Source organism: Salminus brasiliensis, chromosome 4, assembly GCF_030463535.1.
Source record: "Salminus brasiliensis chromosome 4, fSalBra1.hap2, whole genome shotgun sequence".
NCBI classification, from domain to species: Eukaryota; Metazoa; Chordata; class Actinopteri; order Characiformes; family Bryconidae; genus Salminus; species Salminus brasiliensis.
In genome coordinates this window covers 32,200,964-32,218,746 of record NC_132881.1, presented here as the reverse complement: position 1 = coordinate 32,218,746, position 17,783 = coordinate 32,200,964, and the positions used below count along the sequence as shown (strand labels likewise).

General features: G+C 38.0%; 4 protein-coding genes across 4 annotated transcripts in view; 2 read left to right on the top strand and 2 right to left on the bottom strand.

The window, feature by feature from the left end:
• Window positions 1-708: 708 nt before the first annotated feature.
• Window positions 709-5,230, bottom strand: sar1ab (secretion associated, Ras related GTPase 1Ab). The gene is made up of 7 exons (XM_072678031.1): window positions 4,631-5,230; window positions 3,610-3,689; window positions 2,736-2,855; window positions 2,581-2,646; window positions 2,333-2,436; window positions 2,088-2,219; window positions 709-1,923 (listed from the first exon to the last, which is right to left on the bottom strand). The coding sequence occupies exons 2-7, from the start codon at window positions 3,665-3,667 to the stop codon at window positions 1,807-1,809; spliced, it is 597 nt and encodes a 198-aa protein (XP_072534132.1). The 5' UTR covers window positions 3,668-3,689; window positions 4,631-5,230; the 3' UTR covers window positions 709-1,806.
• The window catches only part of rps24 (ribosomal protein S24), a 42,352-nt gene continuing 29,570 nt past the window's right edge, over window positions 5,002-17,783 (top strand). The window contains exon 1 of the mRNA XM_072678033.1: window positions 5,002-5,005. Within this exon, the coding sequence (XP_072534134.1) occupies window positions 5,003-5,005 (3 nt within the window). The 5' untranslated portion in view covers window position 5,002. The remainder of the gene's footprint in view (window positions 5,006-17,783) is intronic.
• ppa1b (inorganic pyrophosphatase 1b) lies at window positions 5,732-11,786 on the bottom strand. Its single transcript, XM_072678029.1, has 11 exons — window positions 11,673-11,786; window positions 10,818-10,882; window positions 10,335-10,388; window positions 10,013-10,132; window positions 9,529-9,615; window positions 9,291-9,417; window positions 9,045-9,172; window positions 8,246-8,331; window positions 7,270-7,345; window positions 6,493-6,532; window positions 5,732-6,023 (listed from the first exon to the last, which is right to left on the bottom strand). Exons 1-11 carry the CDS (start codon window positions 11,731-11,733, stop codon window positions 5,995-5,997), a joined length of 873 nt encoding a protein of 290 aa, XP_072534130.1. The 5' UTR covers window positions 11,734-11,786; the 3' UTR covers window positions 5,732-5,994.
• Window positions 13,745-17,702, top strand: eif4ebp2 (eukaryotic translation initiation factor 4E binding protein 2). Its single transcript, XM_072678030.1, has 3 exons — window positions 13,745-14,041; window positions 14,694-14,870; window positions 15,397-17,702. The coding sequence occupies exons 1-3, from the start codon at window positions 13,909-13,911 to the stop codon at window positions 15,426-15,428; spliced, it is 342 nt and encodes a 113-aa protein (XP_072534131.1). The 5' UTR covers window positions 13,745-13,908; the 3' UTR covers window positions 15,429-17,702.

Genomic DNA, 17,783 nt, shown 5'->3' with positions numbered 1-17,783 from the left:
TAACGTAGCAAAATTAATCACTTTACCATGGTTGGCCCCAACCTCCTTCCGTAGGCCACTCTCCATACAGGGCCTAGTGATGTGTTAGCGGTTTGATTTCGGGATGTAAACACAGCGTTGAGTTTGGAGGGTAGGTCACATTTTATTTATGCTGAAATATGGGTTAAATCTCATAACTAACTCTCACTCTCTTACCTCTCACTCTCTTACCTCTCTTATGAGCTTCGTTGTGTTCAAAGCTAAAGTTCTTAAAACCACAATGAGATAGAACAAAAAATATGATTAATATTGTGTAATATCGGCCTATTCAAATTCTCTTATCAGTAGCTCATTATCACTAGAAATAATTATGACCTTTTAGAAGTTCATTGAAGTGTCCTCGAGTACTTCATATCTCAGAATAACTGATTATGCACTGCAGTTTAATACAATTTAATTTAGAAGAAAAATAAGTGTCTCGTTTTGTCATTCCTTTGGTAAATTTGAATATCTATGACTTACAGTTATGCAAACACGTTGTGCAAATGAACACACTAAGTAATAAAGGGAAAACCTGTTTTTTTATAGGCTAACACTTTATAACAGGCAGGGAAATCAATGAATATTGAACATGTGCACGCGCGCACACACACACACACACACACACACACACACAAACATTTTAATGCATTTTGACTGGCAAAGAGAAAAAACAGACAAAACATACAATGAGAATCCACAAGATAATTTAATATTTTTTATCACCTTCACTTGCAGCACAAACATTTCAAGTGTAAGCAGTCAAAGTCCTTCCACAACATGTACAAATACTGCATGTAAAAAGTGACCGTTTAATATGACATTCTTTGTATTGCTGTTTCTCTGGAGGTTGTCGCTGTGCTTTTCATGTACTCTCGTATCATAAGTGCATGTAAATGGTGATAGTCAAAAAGTACTTATTGCACAAATAAATCCGGTAGTTTAACACTGAACAAATGGCTAAAATAAACCTCTATATGTACAATGATGCTACCCTATAAATAGAAAAATGTAAACTGTGTTTAAATATCAAATAACAATGCCTTAATTTTAGTGTTAAACATTAGAAATTTGGCTGCATAAGTGTTTTAACCTCTTAAACTCCTCGGAACCACCGGTGGTTTGTGTCTCCACCCCTGCATTGTTATACCTTAGAAACAACTCAACTGGTTTGCATTGCTTTGCATGTAGTTACTGATTAGTAATTGTTAGGGTGTAATAAAAGTCACGAGGCATAAAGAGTTAATAAGCATGTGTACAGCATCACAAAATTACAGTTTCTCCTTGTAATGAAGCAAAGTGGTGCTACTTTCAGCATTAAGCCACAGATGTATTTGTAAGTCTAATTATTGCACTTGCTTTTTAAATGGCATGAAACTATCATGGCACAATTAATCATCATCTACTCCCAACTGATAACGCAGCTGCAGCTAGATGAATATTAGGGCACTTTGCATATTTCTATGGCAGGGTATGTAACAGGCATTTAAGTTAAAAGCATAAGAGAGTCCTCAAAAAGTATTACATTGTCTCCTCAAAATGATCTGCTCTCTGAAAAGCTCCCATATATATTCTTGTGTTTAAAAGGGGATATAACACATCGGTATGCAAACTGTATGCATCATCAATTAGAAACTTGTGAAAAGATGCCTGCAGTCTAAATAATGGAATCTATGAAAAGCACATATCACCAGCATAGTATTTGATTTTTATTTAGTTAAAATAGATATTCTTATCCTGAGTCAAAGCCTTCAATAAATAAGAGTAAGTGGGGTTTGGACAGCATAATTAGTCAATGTACTGAGAAAGCCATCTGAAACCTTCCCCGTATCCTTGCCTCTTTAAAACGCTGCACATGAAAACTTCCATTGGCCTCATGTTCAGCTCTTTCAGGGACACATTCCCCTAAGGTCAAACACAAGGAATATTAATATATTCTTATCAGTCACTTTCAAATCAAGCTAGCTGTAATCACTAGAAAGACTTAAACAAGACCAGAGAGAGAACAGAATTCTGGCATATAAAGTGTATGCCCATAATTAAGTCAAATTATGTTTGTTCTAAATTACCTTTCCAGTAGTGTGTCCGTACAGACCAAACATCCCTCTGAGTCCATCTTCACTGATTGCCTCTGGTCGATCAATTTTATTCCCCAAAATGAGGATCGGCACATTAGAGATGGTCTCATCAGTCAACAGAGCCTATAAATTATAAACAATACAGCATTACAGAAACCAGTTACCAGATACCAGCTGCTTACAGTTTTCTGAAAGGAAGGATGTCAAACAGTTGTATGAAACATAAATAACCTTACATCAAGTTCTATTTTAGCCTCATGTAGACGCTCATGGTCGGCACAGTCCACAATGTACACTATTCCATTTATGGCTGGAAAAAAATTCTTCCAGACTCTTCTTGCTATAGTTGGAAAACAAATATGAAAGATTTCATTCACTATGGGAAATTATGCTAAAGCCCACACTGTAAAAACATCTGTCTAGATAACTGCCTTAGTCTCTTACAACCCTTACATTTAGCAGTCTACAGAAACCTAGTGCTTACCTTGTGCATGTCCACCCAGATCAAATGTTGTGAAAGTCATCCCAGCAATTGTCAGCTCCTCTGAAGCTGATAGAAATTAGTTACATTTTAGTCATATTACAATATTTACCACATTGTCTCGCTCTGAAGAAGAACCAAAACCAATGACTACTTACTTGGATGCAGTGTTGGAACATGCTGTCCAAGTCGGTCATCTTTGAGCATATGCAGTAATGTTGTTTTGCCTGCATTGTCTAAGCCAAGCAAAACCAGCTTCCCAGTCTTTTTGTAGAGTCCTGAAGAAAACAAGTAAAAGCAGTGTGGACAGTTAATTGCAGAGTGAGGTGGAACTGAGTCTCACATTCAGTGAACGGTGCAAAATGCAAAATGCCACTGACTAAGAAAACATCAGATTAAAAATAAAACTCTTTTCTAATAGACAACTCTACATTTAAGGCATTTAGCAGGTGCTCTTAGCAAAACGACTTACTCAGAAAAATCCCCTTAGATAGTTTGTATAGACTAGGATCCAAAAGATACCTCTAAACTTAGACTCTTCTAACTACAAAAGCCAGTATGGAGACTACAGTACTCGACACTACACTTCACCGAAGCATTCTTGGAAGCGATGGGTCTTCAAGTGTTTCGGCATTGGAATTACTCTAAATCAGCTTTGTACAAGAAACAGTGCTGTCTATAAGTCACCAAACCACATTCATGTTATGCAGTGCTGAAGAAGGCGAGCATCAGAAATGTAGTGTTTTGAGACAGAGAGACAGAGACTGGGTGAAGGATACAGCAGAGCAGTGCTGCGGTTATGACAATAACACACATACATACACAGATTTTCTGTTTAAGCATATTTGATTTTTTCTAATTTGTTGAAAAGGTTTAGACTATGTAGACTTGCTATCCTAGTTCATGAGGGGCATGAATAGCTTGTTTAAAAAAATAAATAAATAAATAAATAAATAAGTAAATGTTTTAAGCTCAAACACCCAAACTTTTTACTTTTTAACTGTATTTAAACACTCAGTAATTACACTTTACCTAATATCTGTAATACACCACTGAACCCCTTGTAGATCCAATCCAATAGGAAAGACATGCTGCTGCTCCTCTATGAAGAACTGTTAATAAACAAACACAACAGGTAAACAGCAACTCCGCACAAAAGTGTAAAAGGCTGGTTCGTTATTTTTTTAAGTTTCTGTTTTTATATCTAGGCTGGTATTTGTTTGTCAGTCTACTATATTGACCAGTTAAAAAAAACTAGCTAGCTCCAGAAATACAGTAGCTAGCGCTACCTGCGCAACAAGGCTTTAGGTAAATCTAACGTGTAAACAGGGCACCAACAGCACTTTCACAAAGCCGTTAAAACTTTCTGCATGACTGCTGGATTATGCTCCACAATGCTCACGTGGTTCAGACGCACTTTCTTTTATTTATTTAAAAGAAAAACACAAAGTTCTGATCAGTTGGTTTCGCTGTGTCCTACACATAACTTTCACAACTCACTATTTTTTACGGACGGGTAGCGAGCGACACTCGCAAGCTACTTGACACCGAGCAACCATGGCATACAGACACATCTGTCACTCAAACGACCGAGACTTTCTCACCACGAAGTCGTTCAGAAAAGTAAAAAAAAAAAAAGTTCTTCTCAACCTAATCAATTGCATTTAGTGCGGTGGCTTTTAATCAGACATTTACACTGAATATCAGATAGCGGGCTATTCTCCTCAACTTCAACAGCCTGTCTGAGAGTCAACTGAGCCAAGCAGTGAAAGTCACTGAGAGCTCACCACAAACAGATCATCAAGTCGTTTAAAATGTGGAGAAAATATTACAACACGGGGTTCAAATTCTATTTAATTTGTTTATTTAAGACAGAATCAACTAATAAAACGACTGGCTGTAGTGAAAGAACAGTGAAACTCGCCGTATAACGGATAGCTAGGTAATAGATATCTGCACTATCCGATCAGCTGTAGACTGTCAAGCAATACAGAACTAAAATCTATAAGTCTATAACATGGACATGAAGGACAAAAACAAAGACATCCCTCACCTCTCTCCTTCGGTCACGTCGTCAGCTTGCTTGCTTGCTTGCAAACTGACTTTTTGAAAGGGGCTGGTCAGTTGATTATCAGGACTTCTGATCCACCGTGGCCAATTACTAACGTAAAGCTCCAAAGTAAACAAAACGCTCCCATACAGACTTACACAGCACTGTGAAGGGCAAGCTGTGAACAGCACCCCTTGTGGTAGGCACTTCAATAGACGTGGAAAGTGGGAGAAGCCCCTTTATGTTGCACCACCTGCTGTTCTCCAGCATGAGCTTATAATTGAGCTGCAACACTGGAAGAAAAGCCTGCACCATATAGGTTAGTACAAACAGGTGGCTGCACTACATCTAGTAGATCTGATTCAGTATGCCAAGATGCTTATTTTCGGTTTCAGTGATGACAATGACTATAGACAGGTAGATAATATATGTATAAAAGAAGTTGTGTTCCTCTGGATTTTATTTTGTTTTTTAGGCTTCACTAATAATATCCAGGCGCGACAACTGTTAACTGCAGTGTGTGTCATTACATGTACTTCATGTTGTTTTGAAAGGAGGGTTTCAAAGCAAAATGAATATTAAGTTACCTTACTGGAAATAGTCACATTAACAAGATTTTATAAAGATGTAATACTATAACTTTAAGAGACGAAAAGCAAAACCGTGTTTCTTTAGGAAACATGGTCTCTAACTTTAATAATGCAAATAATAATAGGAATAATTTTTTTTACTGTATTACATTTACACCTATGGCATTTAGCAGACGCTCTTATCCAGAGCGACTTACAAAGTCACTCGTATTACAGTGTCAGAGTCTTGCCCAAGGACTCTTATTGGTGTAGCGCAGCATAGTCACCCAGACCGGGAATCAAACCCTGGTCTCCCACATGGTGTTGTTGTAACGCAATGGTAGGTGGTGGTGTTATCTGTTGCGCCACACCAACCCTGTACTGTATGTTTTTGGAATTTTTTTGGTGATAAACACACAAGCGATTGACAATAATTTTTCTACTTCCTTTTTCTCTGTGCAAGTACACATACATGGACTTATATATAATTCATTATAATAAACACAAATACAGATAAGAGACAGCAATACAAAAATGTCACAACAGGAAAAAAAACTTTTATTAAAGCAACCATACAGTACCTGAGTTTGACCAGACTGATGATTTTCCTATCTGTTAAACAGTATACAGTATCGAATGACACCTAGATTAAATAAATGAAAAATGAGCAAAATATGTTAACATCTCACTGCTATCATGACATGTCCTAGAACCTGTAAATTAGCCATCTTTGCCTATACATACATAGTCTAAACAAAGGAGAACAGACTGGTCCATCCCTGTTGTGTTGTTCTTTCATCACTTTTCATAATAAAACCATTTGTCAACTGAAAAAGAAGACAAAAAAGATTAACTGTCAAGTTATTCCATTTAAAGACTTCCAACATTTTTCTATAAGGTGACAAAATAGCTCTACTGAGAAAAATAAGAAAGTGTACCAAAGGTCCATGTCTGTATGCAGTTTTTTGCTGGCTAGAAATTGCCTTTTGCTCCAGTTTGCAGAGCTTTTGAAAAATGCAAGAGAACTATGTGGCCAGAGCTGCTGCACTATGTGATGGACAAAGACACCACTTGACTGCTTTAAACTAGTTTTGATAACTGAAAAACGTGCTCTAGAAGCAGTTACTGCAGAACGTGATTAAAGATGATTTACTGGGGATAAAGTGTAATGTTTAAACATCCATTGCAAATCACATGTATGAGAGATCGTCTTAATGAAGCATTTTTCTAAACTGACATTTTTTTTTTTTCTTTCACAGAATAAAAAGACAAAATAAATCCAAAGAATCTGCATACCTGAGTCTGGAACGGATTCTGCACCTCCACAAGGAGAAGTCTGAAAGTTAAAAATTAAAAAATAAATAAATTAATTAAAATAAAATAAAAAATAAAATAATTAAGGCTTATGTACAGCCAAACCTGATCTGAAGAACTGTGGTATAGCAGGACGTGACAATTACCAAAACCCAGAAATGATGCAGCAAACCACATTAATTAAATTATATCATTATGGGGAAACAGGAAGTGTGCAGATGTCATACAATGAACAGATTATTAATTAATTAATTACTCGTTCTACCACATCCCAAAGGTGTTCTATTGGATTCAGATCTGATGACACGGAAGGCCACTGAACAATGGACTCATGTTCATGTTTATGAAACCATGTGTGCCAAGAAAACATTCCCAACTCCCTCCAGCCTGGACTGTTGACACAAGGCAGATCGGGTTTATGGATTCATGCTGTTGGCATCAAATGCTAATCTTACTGTTTCTTGGCAAAAATCAACATTCATCAGACCGGCAACATTTTTCCCAGTCTATAACTGTCTAGTTATGGTAAACTCTCTGTTCTTGTTTGACAGAAGGGGTGTCTGGCATCCCAACATACCATCTCAAGCTTTGATGTATTATTTTATTTTATGATGTTGTTATAGCCTTTCTGTCAGCTCAAACTAGTCTTCTTGTTCTAGATTTGCTGATTTCATAATTGGAAAAGTGTACAATAATTTCTTATAAAGTGCTAATACAATCTGGAAAGAGAAATGTTAATCAGAAAAAAAAAGTTCTTACACTATCAACGACTGCTTTGGCTTCCTCCGCTGAAAAGCACAATGCACTTCCTGCCTCAGACACACAAGTGTTTTTGCTGTATTGAGGGAAAGATTAGGAGAACAATAGCACAGAACAAAAAGAGGGGGAAATAAACAGACCTGCATTGATATCATTCATTAGTCAGTTACTTATCACACCACTGGGATGCAACACCATCTGTCACAGATTCTACATCTCATATGAAGAAAAATTAATTAAGCTATGCATTGTGGTACTGACACAGAGCTTAGAGTGTAGCTGAGCACTGAACAAGTACACCATTTTTCATTTCAGGTTATACTGAAATGAACGGTATATAACAAATCACAGTGTTAATATTTATTACAAAGCTCCAAACTTTCCCCAGACTAAATCGAAATATGTAATGGACTATGGTTACAAATAACAAACAAACAAATAACAGGTTACAAATAACTTTTTTTTTTTATTCCCTCAGTGTGCCATTTCTTATGCGAGTTTGGCTTTGGAAATGGGCATCCTCTACTCTGTCATCAGAGATATCAGGTCTCTGGGACTTCATTTCAAAATATCTTTACTGGATCACTACAAAAAGATTGACTGAAGTAACAGAAGAACTGTTCCTAAGCTCTACTAAAATGAGGACGTGAACGCTCCAGATTGAGTGGGGGCGACTGTGATTTTGATAGACTGTAATAAAAAACTTGCTCCAGGGTCCTCCTAGTGGCTGAGCATCTATAAAACCTATGAGATGATACGGGCCTGCATGCACAGATACAACAAACTGTACGTGGTTAGTGTTAGAAGCAGGTTGCTAACCTACGCTTTTCATACTGACCATATAAATCAAATCAATGCAAGGCCTACTGTTTATGTACAAGATATTTTGCTGCTAACCCCATTATACAGAGTTGACTGTACTGAATCTGTACTACTCTTTACATAGGAAGCAAGACAGCAGTCAAAATGACTTTACCAGTTTAGCCCTCCAGCATTGGTCTGTTGTGAGATAAGTGCTTTCCAGAACTCATGGGTGCTTTTGATAGTCTTAATGGCAAAATCCTGTAAACAAACAACAAAAAAATCAATCAATCATTCTGTAACAGTGTATGGCAGATGAGATGAGTAGCTTGAGTTGAAAATGAAAATGGCCAACTGGCCTTGTCCTATTGAATGATGGAATATAGTGCATAAAGTGGGGCGGACTTGGTGTGGAAACTCATCAACAAAAAAAAAACAATCCAACATCAAAAAATTATTTCACTAATGCAGAATGCAATCAAAATCAAGGCTTTAAGCATTATTCTACAAAATAAAAAACAAAAACAAACAAAAGTTTTCACAACCTGCTGCCATAGTGAGTCTACAGGACAACTTGGATGTTTCAAAGGCCAACTGCCGAAGTGACTCTGCATTGCGGCTCAGATGTTTCACAGGCCCACTGCCATAGTTACTCTACATTGCAGCTTGGAGCCCTGCCATTTCAGTCACCAGAGTGGCTGCACTTTGCTGCTCTGAGGGTTTTTAGGCTGAGCGTGACCTTTCCTCTGCACAAAAGGACCCTATCTGTGCCTGCAGACTGGGTTAATTTCTTAAGTCCGGGGTTGTGCGTTTTTGTTGCTAATAGTTTTTTTAAAAGATGCTACAAACAACTTATTTTTACTGTAGTAGCTCATATGAATACTCAGTACACATACAGTACATAGGTTTAGTAGATCTGTAATTATTTATTATTATTTTAACAACACACAAAGGGGGAGGTCATGAACGAGTACCTTGTCTTTGAACTCTCCATTAAAAGCAAACTGGTTTTCAGGCTTTCCATCTGGCACCTTGTACCGTCTGAACCAGTCCACAGTGGCTTCCAGGTAGCCTGGCTTGAGTCGCTGAACATCACTAATATCTAAAATGCAATCATGAAAACAAATGAGAAGCATTACATACAAATTAAACCAAAACAATTTGATTGTGAAAGAGAAGGAATGCAGATGCTATAAACCTCTGTAATTAAAATAATTTACCATTCAAGTTATTTGCCTCTGGGTCATCAACATTAACCGCAATAACCTTCCAGTCAGTTTCACCTTCATCAATCATCGCCAACACACCCAAGACTTTTACTTTGATAACGTCTCCTCGGGAGCAAACCTTAACAACAAATAGTCATGGCTTATGAAAGACCTGCACATACATGTCTAATCTAGGAATACTCTGGTTTATCTGTAAACAAATTATAACAATAATTGTAATAAATCATACCTTGCTACCAATTTCACAGACATCAATTGGATCATTGTCACCACAGCAGCCAGTATCACAGTCTTTGTGGCCAGGGTCCTCCCATGTCTGTCACAGGGGAAATGTAACAATATGATAAAACATGTAACGGCAGTCCAGCTATGACCTGCTCCACGTTAATATCTCAAGCACAGCCAAATACACATATACACATCATCATTTTGTTGTTTCGCAAGTCATTTGATGTCCATGTACCTCAGAAATTCGTTTTAACCTTAATTGCACATGAGAAGTCTTCAGATGTGCAATAATGTTTCAGTGTTTTACTGCCAAAGCACTTTGATACTACTACATTCCTGCCCTTTGTAGAAACCAAAAGTAAAAGTTCAGTGCAGAGCTCCACTTTGCAGTACATATTTACAAAACCAGGAAGCATTCAGGTCATCTATTAATTGTGATCTATCAATACTCTACTTGCTGCAAACGCAAATTTTATCTGCCTTACCTGAGGGATTGCGCCATAGTTCCAGATGTACCCTTTGTGTGGGAAGACATTTGCCACGTAGCGCAAATTGCCCTTCTTCACATCCTGCTTTATCGGGTTGAGGGGGTCTTTTGTGGCAATCTGAAAAGAATGCAGTTGTTATCTTAAGGAGGGAAGACACTAAAGAGTTATAGTCCTTAAACAGCCATACTATCATACTACACCCATCTGTAGAGCATATGGATTGCCCTACAATAGACAACTGTCTTTAAAATGTGCACTTTACATTATTACAACACAAATTACAGTTTACTGAACTCTGCTCAATGATCATCAGTCATACCTCCATTTTTGCATTTGTCCATCGTGGTACTTCAACTACCATGTGGAAAATGTTCTGTGGATTGAAATTTCACAGGTCATTCCTGTACAACATATGTATCCATAGCTATATTACATTACTGTAATATTTACAACTCTTATTAAATTACGAGCATTCCACTCAGTATCTAATAGAGATAAAACAAAACACACAAGAAGAAAACCCAAAAGCTAAGATAATAATAGATCCAGTGCAAATATTTGACACTGTCCTTGAAGGGTAAAGTTCCTACACTCATTGCACAGACAGTAATAAATGTCAGACACTGTGAGCTTATGAAACTATCATTGATTACCCAAGCGGCCTTATGGGGGACAAACTATTAATGCTTGAAAAATGGGAAAATACTCTTTATATGGTATATCTATACCAACAACTGAAACCAAGTCAGTGAATACTGACTAATGGAAACCACTACAGGAGATTAAGGGAGGTACACAATACCTGAGCTTCATCTGCATACATCGGTATATCATGGAAAGGTGAAATGTACTTCCCATCAGAGTTCTCTGTTTAGGAGAGGCAAAAAAATATACATGTATGTAGAAAGGTGTATAGTTCATCCAAATTTGGCATAGATGAGGAATCATGTTTCCCCGCTTTCTATACATTACACCTGCCATCCAATAAAGCAGTCATTTAAAAGGCATGTGGTTAAACTTGTTAAACTAATGATTTCCTACAGGCCAGAAACTGTAGTAATTGTAATAACTGCTAAAAATGAACCAGATTGATTAAACAGAATTTGTAAATGCAGTGTATTGGTGGCCACTGCTGAGTGCTTAATGGTTTAGAATTAGATCTGAGGTTACTAAAACAAAAAACAGCGATAATAATAATGATAACATGGTATATCCTTCGTATTGAACAATAAGCATCCTACACCCATGCAGCTCTGCAGAGATGAGTGAGAAAGCAGCACCCTTGCTTTAGCATCTCCACGTCTTACGTGTACAGATCAGCGCATGAACGCTGCCGCTGTCGACATGAATGGGTTCTTTATAACCTCTGTGGAGTTCTCCTGAAAGGGGGAAAACATGGGAAATGTCCGCACCTACTAACCTAAAAATGGCCAAAAAATGAACCTCTCACTGGAATTATATTTAAGATGATCTCCTAATTTAAATCCTGAATTAAAGTCCACTTTAAGGTGAATGAATTATTGTCAATCTGGCTAGGCGTTAGCTGGCTAATGAATGCGACACGTGGGAAGATACGGCACAGCGGCTATGACTGCAAACACCGCCCTCATTTCATAAAGTTTACAAGTTCTGATAAACGAATTAATATCACACTCACTGTAAAACACCCTATAACTCAGAGTATTAGGGTTTCCTCGTTCTTCAATTGAGAAGCTCATGGCAGCAGTTTCTCTCCGGTACACTTGAGGCGAGGGATAGTTCAGTTTAATGACGTATGAAGAGTGAAGGGTATAAAACAGACATGCGCGTTAGAGGGGCACGTCCCAATCCAGAGGTTCATACACCCTACTGCACTTCCCTAAGTCTAGAGGCTAATCTAAAGTAGAGGAAACTGCATCTAATTCAATATGGGTTGAATATGTTATGTTATGGAAAGCACCCTGCTATGGTATTGCTGGGACAGTAGATGGGTTAAGTTTTGTTTAGTGGAAGTTATGCATGTTTTAATGGCAGTTGTTTTAATGACTTGTTCGTATGAAAATGTTACGGAAACATCACCTGTCAGTCTTCTTGCTTTCTGCCGATCCCTGGAGAGCTCGTGTTGTTTGTTCTGGGAACCCTGGTGATTGAGGAGGCGCGGGGGACGGGGTGGGGAGGTTTCAAGACAAGAGAGTCAAGACAAGAGAGGGAAACACATAAAAAATAAAACATAGTGTTTATACATTAGGGTTATTGGAACTCACCCTTTTATATATAGGAGAGAGAGAGAGAGAGAGAGAGAGAGAGAGAGAGAGAGAGAGAGAGAGAGAGAGAGAGCGTGTTATCGTTTAATAACAGCACGGCCCGAAGACGTGTGTAATTTATTTTATACAACAGTTATATATAACTGTATATAAATTAAATTAATTAATAAACAGCTATAGTAATACATAAATTAAATTTATCCCTAAACATGGCATTTAATATGTTTAATGTTAGCATGTCCTTCCGCTAAATGATAGTTCCTTAACAAGCAGCTTGTTGATACGGCACAGTAATAAACACACTGCACAGCCGGCAGTTCCTTCTCCAGCTCCTTACCTGGACCAAGAAATTAAACTTAAACTCTGTTTTCCACTTAGTTTTATTGTCCGGTTGTTTTCTGTTATTGTGAATTCTTGCCCTAATCATTTTAGTTCTAATTAATAATACCGTTCAGCGGAGTGATACAGTGTATGTGAAATAAACGTGCTGGTATGGCGAAATAACAGCGCCGTTAAAATGCTTCTCAACCAGTCAGCGATACTCTGCTATCCTTCATATGAGGCATAATCAGAATCGCCCTTCTGAAGGATAGTGCTTACACATGAGATCTAATATAAACCAATGACCTTTTTATAGGTTAGTGTTTAAATACAAGGCCTAAAAAAATGACCCATCTGTAGGTATCCTGCCAAAAAATCCTGCTCAGTGCCATCTTATGCTGGTAGCTGGTTCCAGATGGGTTAAGCTTGTCTTAGATGGTTATCAAATCAAATCAAATCAAATCAAATCAAATTTTATTTGTCACATACATAGTAATACACAGTATAACTTGCAGTGAAATGTTTTTTTTTGACAGTCTGCCCACATCAAAGCTATACAATAAAGATCTAAATTTAAACTTAACTAAACCTTAACTTAGCTAATGAAGTAAAGTGCAAAAGTGCAAAAGAAAAATAAAATAAAAATAAAAATAGAATAAGTTACATTTAAGTTAAATTTTAGTTAAAAAATAAAATATATATATATACAGATGAGGTGGTTGAAAAGCTGGGCATCCAGTCCAAAATCCTCCCCATGCTGCTAGATAAACTAGCAGGTTAACCAGCTCTTGACCAGCATAGTGTATATTGTATTTGATTGTGGTCATGCTGACCAGCATGGAAAACCTTGGTCATACTGGTTGTCTAGCTTGCTCAGGTTAATCATAGCCAAACACAAACATACCAATATGCTGCTCAGGAGTTCAGCTGGTCAACCAGCCTGACTACCCTAAGCTGACCATGCTGTTTATTTCAGCAGGAAACTGTTTTTTTCATGAACCCCTAATGGACACCTGTCCTTCTACAGGTTGTGTTTCTGCATAATGCCTTATGGAAATCGCCCTTCTGTATGTAGCTAGTGTTTACACAAGAGTTGAGTGAAACGCGACCCACTGAACACGTGTTCAGTTCCTGCTCTGAGCTCATATCCTTCGCTGGTGCTTTGCTTCCTGCCTGGCGGAGGGAGGGACGGTGCTGACGGCTGGGAGGACAAGTCGAACGACAAGAAAGCCTTTAGAAAGAGACAGAAAGAGGGGAAAGGGCCCGGGGTCCACCTTCCATCAGGGTACAACTTTAGATCGACACTGCTGGGTGCCCGAATCTAATGCCATGTCGTCCAGTCGTCAGCATAGTGAAAGCAGGGCCATTCCGACCAGGACGGTGCTGATCAACGACTCAACGCAGCTACCTCATGATTATTGCACCACTCCTGGAGGCACTTTATTTTCGACGACCCCGGGAGGTAATGCCAATTGCATGCGCCTTGTTTGTATGTCACCGATGTCTATAAGCACACATTGTGTTTGCACTGGCTTATCTCGTAGATGGACTGTGTGTGTGTGGCCTAGCTTTGTCAGGAAGCCTTGCATGTTCAAAACAAAAACAAGCGTTTGCACCGCCTCTGCTGTCGCTTGAAATAACGCGATTGGTTCATCTGCAGCGCAGTGATTGACGATCGTGTCGGTCACGTTACAGATAACAAAGGAAAAGGGCCTGGGTTTGATGATCGCAGCAGCAGCAGTGTGACATCTAGCCTTGAAACTCCGCCTATCATAATTATATGGGCTACATTACCCTTTTGTGTTAGTTTGAGTATTTGTACATGCATATTTATGTACATACATTTCCCCTATTTCTCCACATGTTTTAGTAGCATATGCATCACCTACATCAAAGTATGTAATATATATATATATATATATATATATATATATATATATATATATATATATATAATTGTGGGAGATCTTGTACAACAGTGAGGATCTGCATAACAGTTTTTCCATTGTTAAGGCTGAGGACTGAACAGGATGATGCTGGAGGACACAGTGTTTGTTATGTGAAAACTGGGTGGCTATTTGTTTTCATTGATCTTTTTCAATCCATGTCTGTAGGCACCCGGATCATCTATGACCGTAAATTCCTGTTAGACCGGCGTAATTCCCCTATTGCCCAGACTCCTCCGGCACACCTGCCTGTCATCCCTGGAGTCACTAGCCAAAACATCTTGAATGAGAACAAGAAGAACGAAGCCAATAACTTCAATAACCATGATGGGAAGCCAGGACCGGGTTTGTCTTTTCATTCTCTTATTTCTGTTTTTTTTATTAAAACAGTACAGCATTTACATGTGTTGTGGAAGTGCCTGGCCCCTTCCCTATTTCTTCTCTTTTTTGCATATTTGTTATTTTTAAATGTTTCAGATCATCCAAGGAATTTTAATATAAGAGGAAAAACAAGTAAACAAAAAGTGACCCATGTGAACAAGTAATGTCTACTAAATCAACCATTTAACCAAATTTAATTTACAGTTGAGTTCAGTTTCACTAGCCACACCCAGGCGTGATTACTGCCAAACACGTTGTATATGAACATCACTTAAATGGAACCTGTCTGACAATGTGACGCAAGGGCAAGGCCTCGAAAAACAGAACATAAAAAAAAAAAAAAAGAGGCCAAATACTTTTTCAATAATTTTTCCTGTGTAAAAAAATAGAGATTGGCCACTTTTCTGTTCCTTTATCAGCGCATTCACACTAAAATGAATGTAACTAAATTCTCTGACCTCTTTAACTAAGGCTGAGTTTTGTGTTACAGGTGAAGATGCTCAGTTTGAGATGGACATCTAAAGAAGAGGAAACAGACATGATGAACGAAAAATAACCTGGCACAAAACTTTTTGCGCCAGTGGCTTGGCTTGTAGAAACCAATGTTGTGAGCCCTCTCCTTTAGCTCTCTCTAGCTGCTGGGTGCTAAGTAACCATGGGGATAGCTGACTCATGTTGGCCCGATGGGTTGTTGGAGCCCTGAAAGTTAACAAACGATTCTGATCTGTCTGATTAGGTTTCAGGGTTGCCAACAGCTGTACTTGCTTAAGCCAAACAGCAAGAGAAAAAGTCTGTATTTTAAGTGCCCAAATCCAACAGCTCATGGAAACGTTCACTTGCAAAACAGCCGTCAGAGATTTGATGCATGGTCGTTTTGAATTGTTTGCAGAGGTCACTGTTCACTTAGATATCCTTTAAGAACCTGAAATGCTTTACTTTGTGCAACATATTCTGTGTGAGTCACTCAGATATCTACTCATCAGTACACATGCACTATTCTGTTGCCTCCTGTTTTTTTTCCCCCAGTGCATTTGTTTAGTCTAATATTTCTTGTAAAGTTATCTAGGGACATCAGGATGAACATCCTACGTTTTTGCATTGAAACCGAAGAGTCCGATTTTCATTCCAAGCCTTTTATATTAATCAGGCATCCGTACATGATGTCTTTTTTCACATTTTGAACATTTTAGGTTCAGTAGGAGGGATAGTTTTTATAAACATGCCTAAACCATGGACCTTAAGAGAGAATTTGAATTGCTGGGAAACCTGCCAAAATGTACCTAAATTTTGAGGTCTCATGTACTACCTTATACTATAACTACCCTATATTAGACATTCAGCCATTCTCATTTGTGTTCTTTCATACGGAAATCTCTTAATAGGGTTAAAAAAAAAATCATTTTGATCGACCAGATTGTGTTTAGCTAGTGAGAATGTGTTAAAAGGTCTGATTCATCCTGCTAGCAATACAGTTTGTCCCTACCTTTGAATTGTGAGCGAATCCTGATGATACTTGAAGCATCACCATCAGCTTTGTGGTCACTGGAGTCTGCTAGACAACAAACAGTGCCACAAAATGAGTTGTTTGTCAAAGGTAATGACAACATGCACAGTTTTGGACTGAGTGAAGGGCTGAATATGCCTTTTAAGTAAGTAATGCATAGGTATGAGAGGGTCCCAGAACCAGAGCTGGTCTCAAGATGCACTTGGATCATGTGTCGAGCGTATACATTACTTCTAGCGCTTTTTACAGGTGAAATAGCAGGGAATTATGTTACGTTGTCGCCAGTTGTGACACTTATGGTCACTTTCAGATTTCTACAATATTAACAAACCCTCATCACCGACTCAAAGGTAGGAAAGCACTGAAGTGTGGTCAGGTCGATCATCCAACTGCTGTCCGTTGCTGATGATGCTGTTGTGAAATTTGATCGGTAGATGGATAGTTTTGAGGTGACCTGACATTCTTTTTGTCTTTTTTTTTTTGATAGATCAAAGTTCTTTGAAGCTTGAATTGAACATTTCCAATGTTTCTCTATGCATATGGTTTTGAGTTTCTTATCCTAAGCTCAGATGTCAGCATTATAGTATTTCTGTTCTATTTTCCTCCTTTATGTTTCACGTCTCCTCATGGTGAATGGAGAAGGTTTCAGATTTTCACAAAAGATTGTCCTTAAAAAGTGGCTTACAAGAGAATACAGCTCATTCTCTCTCTGCTTTACTCTACATCTACTGTGCTTAATGTTTTTTTTTTGTTTTTTTGTTTGGTTTGGTTTTTTTTTTTTTTTTTTTTTTTTTGGTTTTTTTTTTGTCTTTTCTTTTCTCATAATGATCTCCTGGTAAGTCTCTTTACCCATGCCTTACTTTACTAAGCTTAGCAGCTGTGACAGAAACCAATTCAGTTCCCCTGTATTCTGACAGACATTTCTTTCCCTGATGTGAATTTAAGATCAAGATAGTTTGTTTTATCAGAATATATTTATATATTTGGAGACATGTTGTTTTTTTTTTTTTTTCTCCCTTTGGAGGCAGAAAGGTTCGGGCTTGCAACAGTGTAATGGATGTAATGTGATCAGTGATTTGGTCAACAACAACAACAACAAAAAAGGAATTTGGATCTTAGGGCTCATGGGTTACATTTCTGTTAAAGTCTACCAACTTGATTTGTTTCATTTCTTATGTTTAAGCTGCAAATTCTCATTTAATGCTAACTTTGTAACTGTGGCCCCTAACTTAAATGCAAATTGACAAAAGAGAAATTCAGAATAATAATAAAGATATGTGCATGATGGCAAAGGGGAGCATCTTTGCTCTCTGCACTGCTGTAGACTGTCTTTTCAACCCCGGAAGCATTTTAATGACTACAGCCGTTAGGAT

Bases quoted from the DNA above. Each gene is read 5' to 3' on its own strand.
- ppa1b (XM_072678029.1), bottom strand. From the start codon at position 11,733: ATGAGCTTCTCAATTGAAGAACGAGGAAACCCTAATACTCTGAGTTAT. The intron at 7,346-8,245 runs GTAAAGTCATTT...CCCTCAATACAG, and splicing joins AATGCTGGAGGGCTAAACTG to CAAAAACACTTGTGTGTCTG. The intron at 6,533-7,269 runs GTAAGAACTTTT...TTTAACTTTCAG, and splicing joins CCAAAGCAGTCGTTGATAGT to ACTTCTCCTTGTGGAGGTGC.
- eif4ebp2 (XM_072678030.1), top strand. From the start codon at position 13,909: ATGTCGTCCAGTCGTCAGCATAGTGAAAGCAGGGCCATTCCGACCAGG. The intron at 14,042-14,693 runs GTAATGCCAATT...CCATGTCTGTAG, and splicing joins ATTTTCGACGACCCCGGGAG to GCACCCGGATCATCTATGAC. The intron at 14,871-15,396 runs GTTTGTCTTTTC...TTTGTGTTACAG, and splicing joins TGATGGGAAGCCAGGACCGG to GTGAAGATGCTCAGTTTGAG.
- sar1ab (XM_072678031.1), bottom strand. From the start codon at position 3,667: ATGTCTTTCCTATTGGATTGGATCTACAAGGGGTTCAGTGGTGTATTA. The intron at 2,437-2,580 runs GTAAGCACTAGG...TTCCAACTATAG, and splicing joins TCTGGGTGGACATGCACAAG to CAAGAAGAGTCTGGAAGAAT. The intron at 1,924-2,087 runs GTAATTTAGAAC...GTTTGACCTTAG, and splicing joins ACGGACACACTACTGGAAAG to GGGAATGTGTCCCTGAAAGA.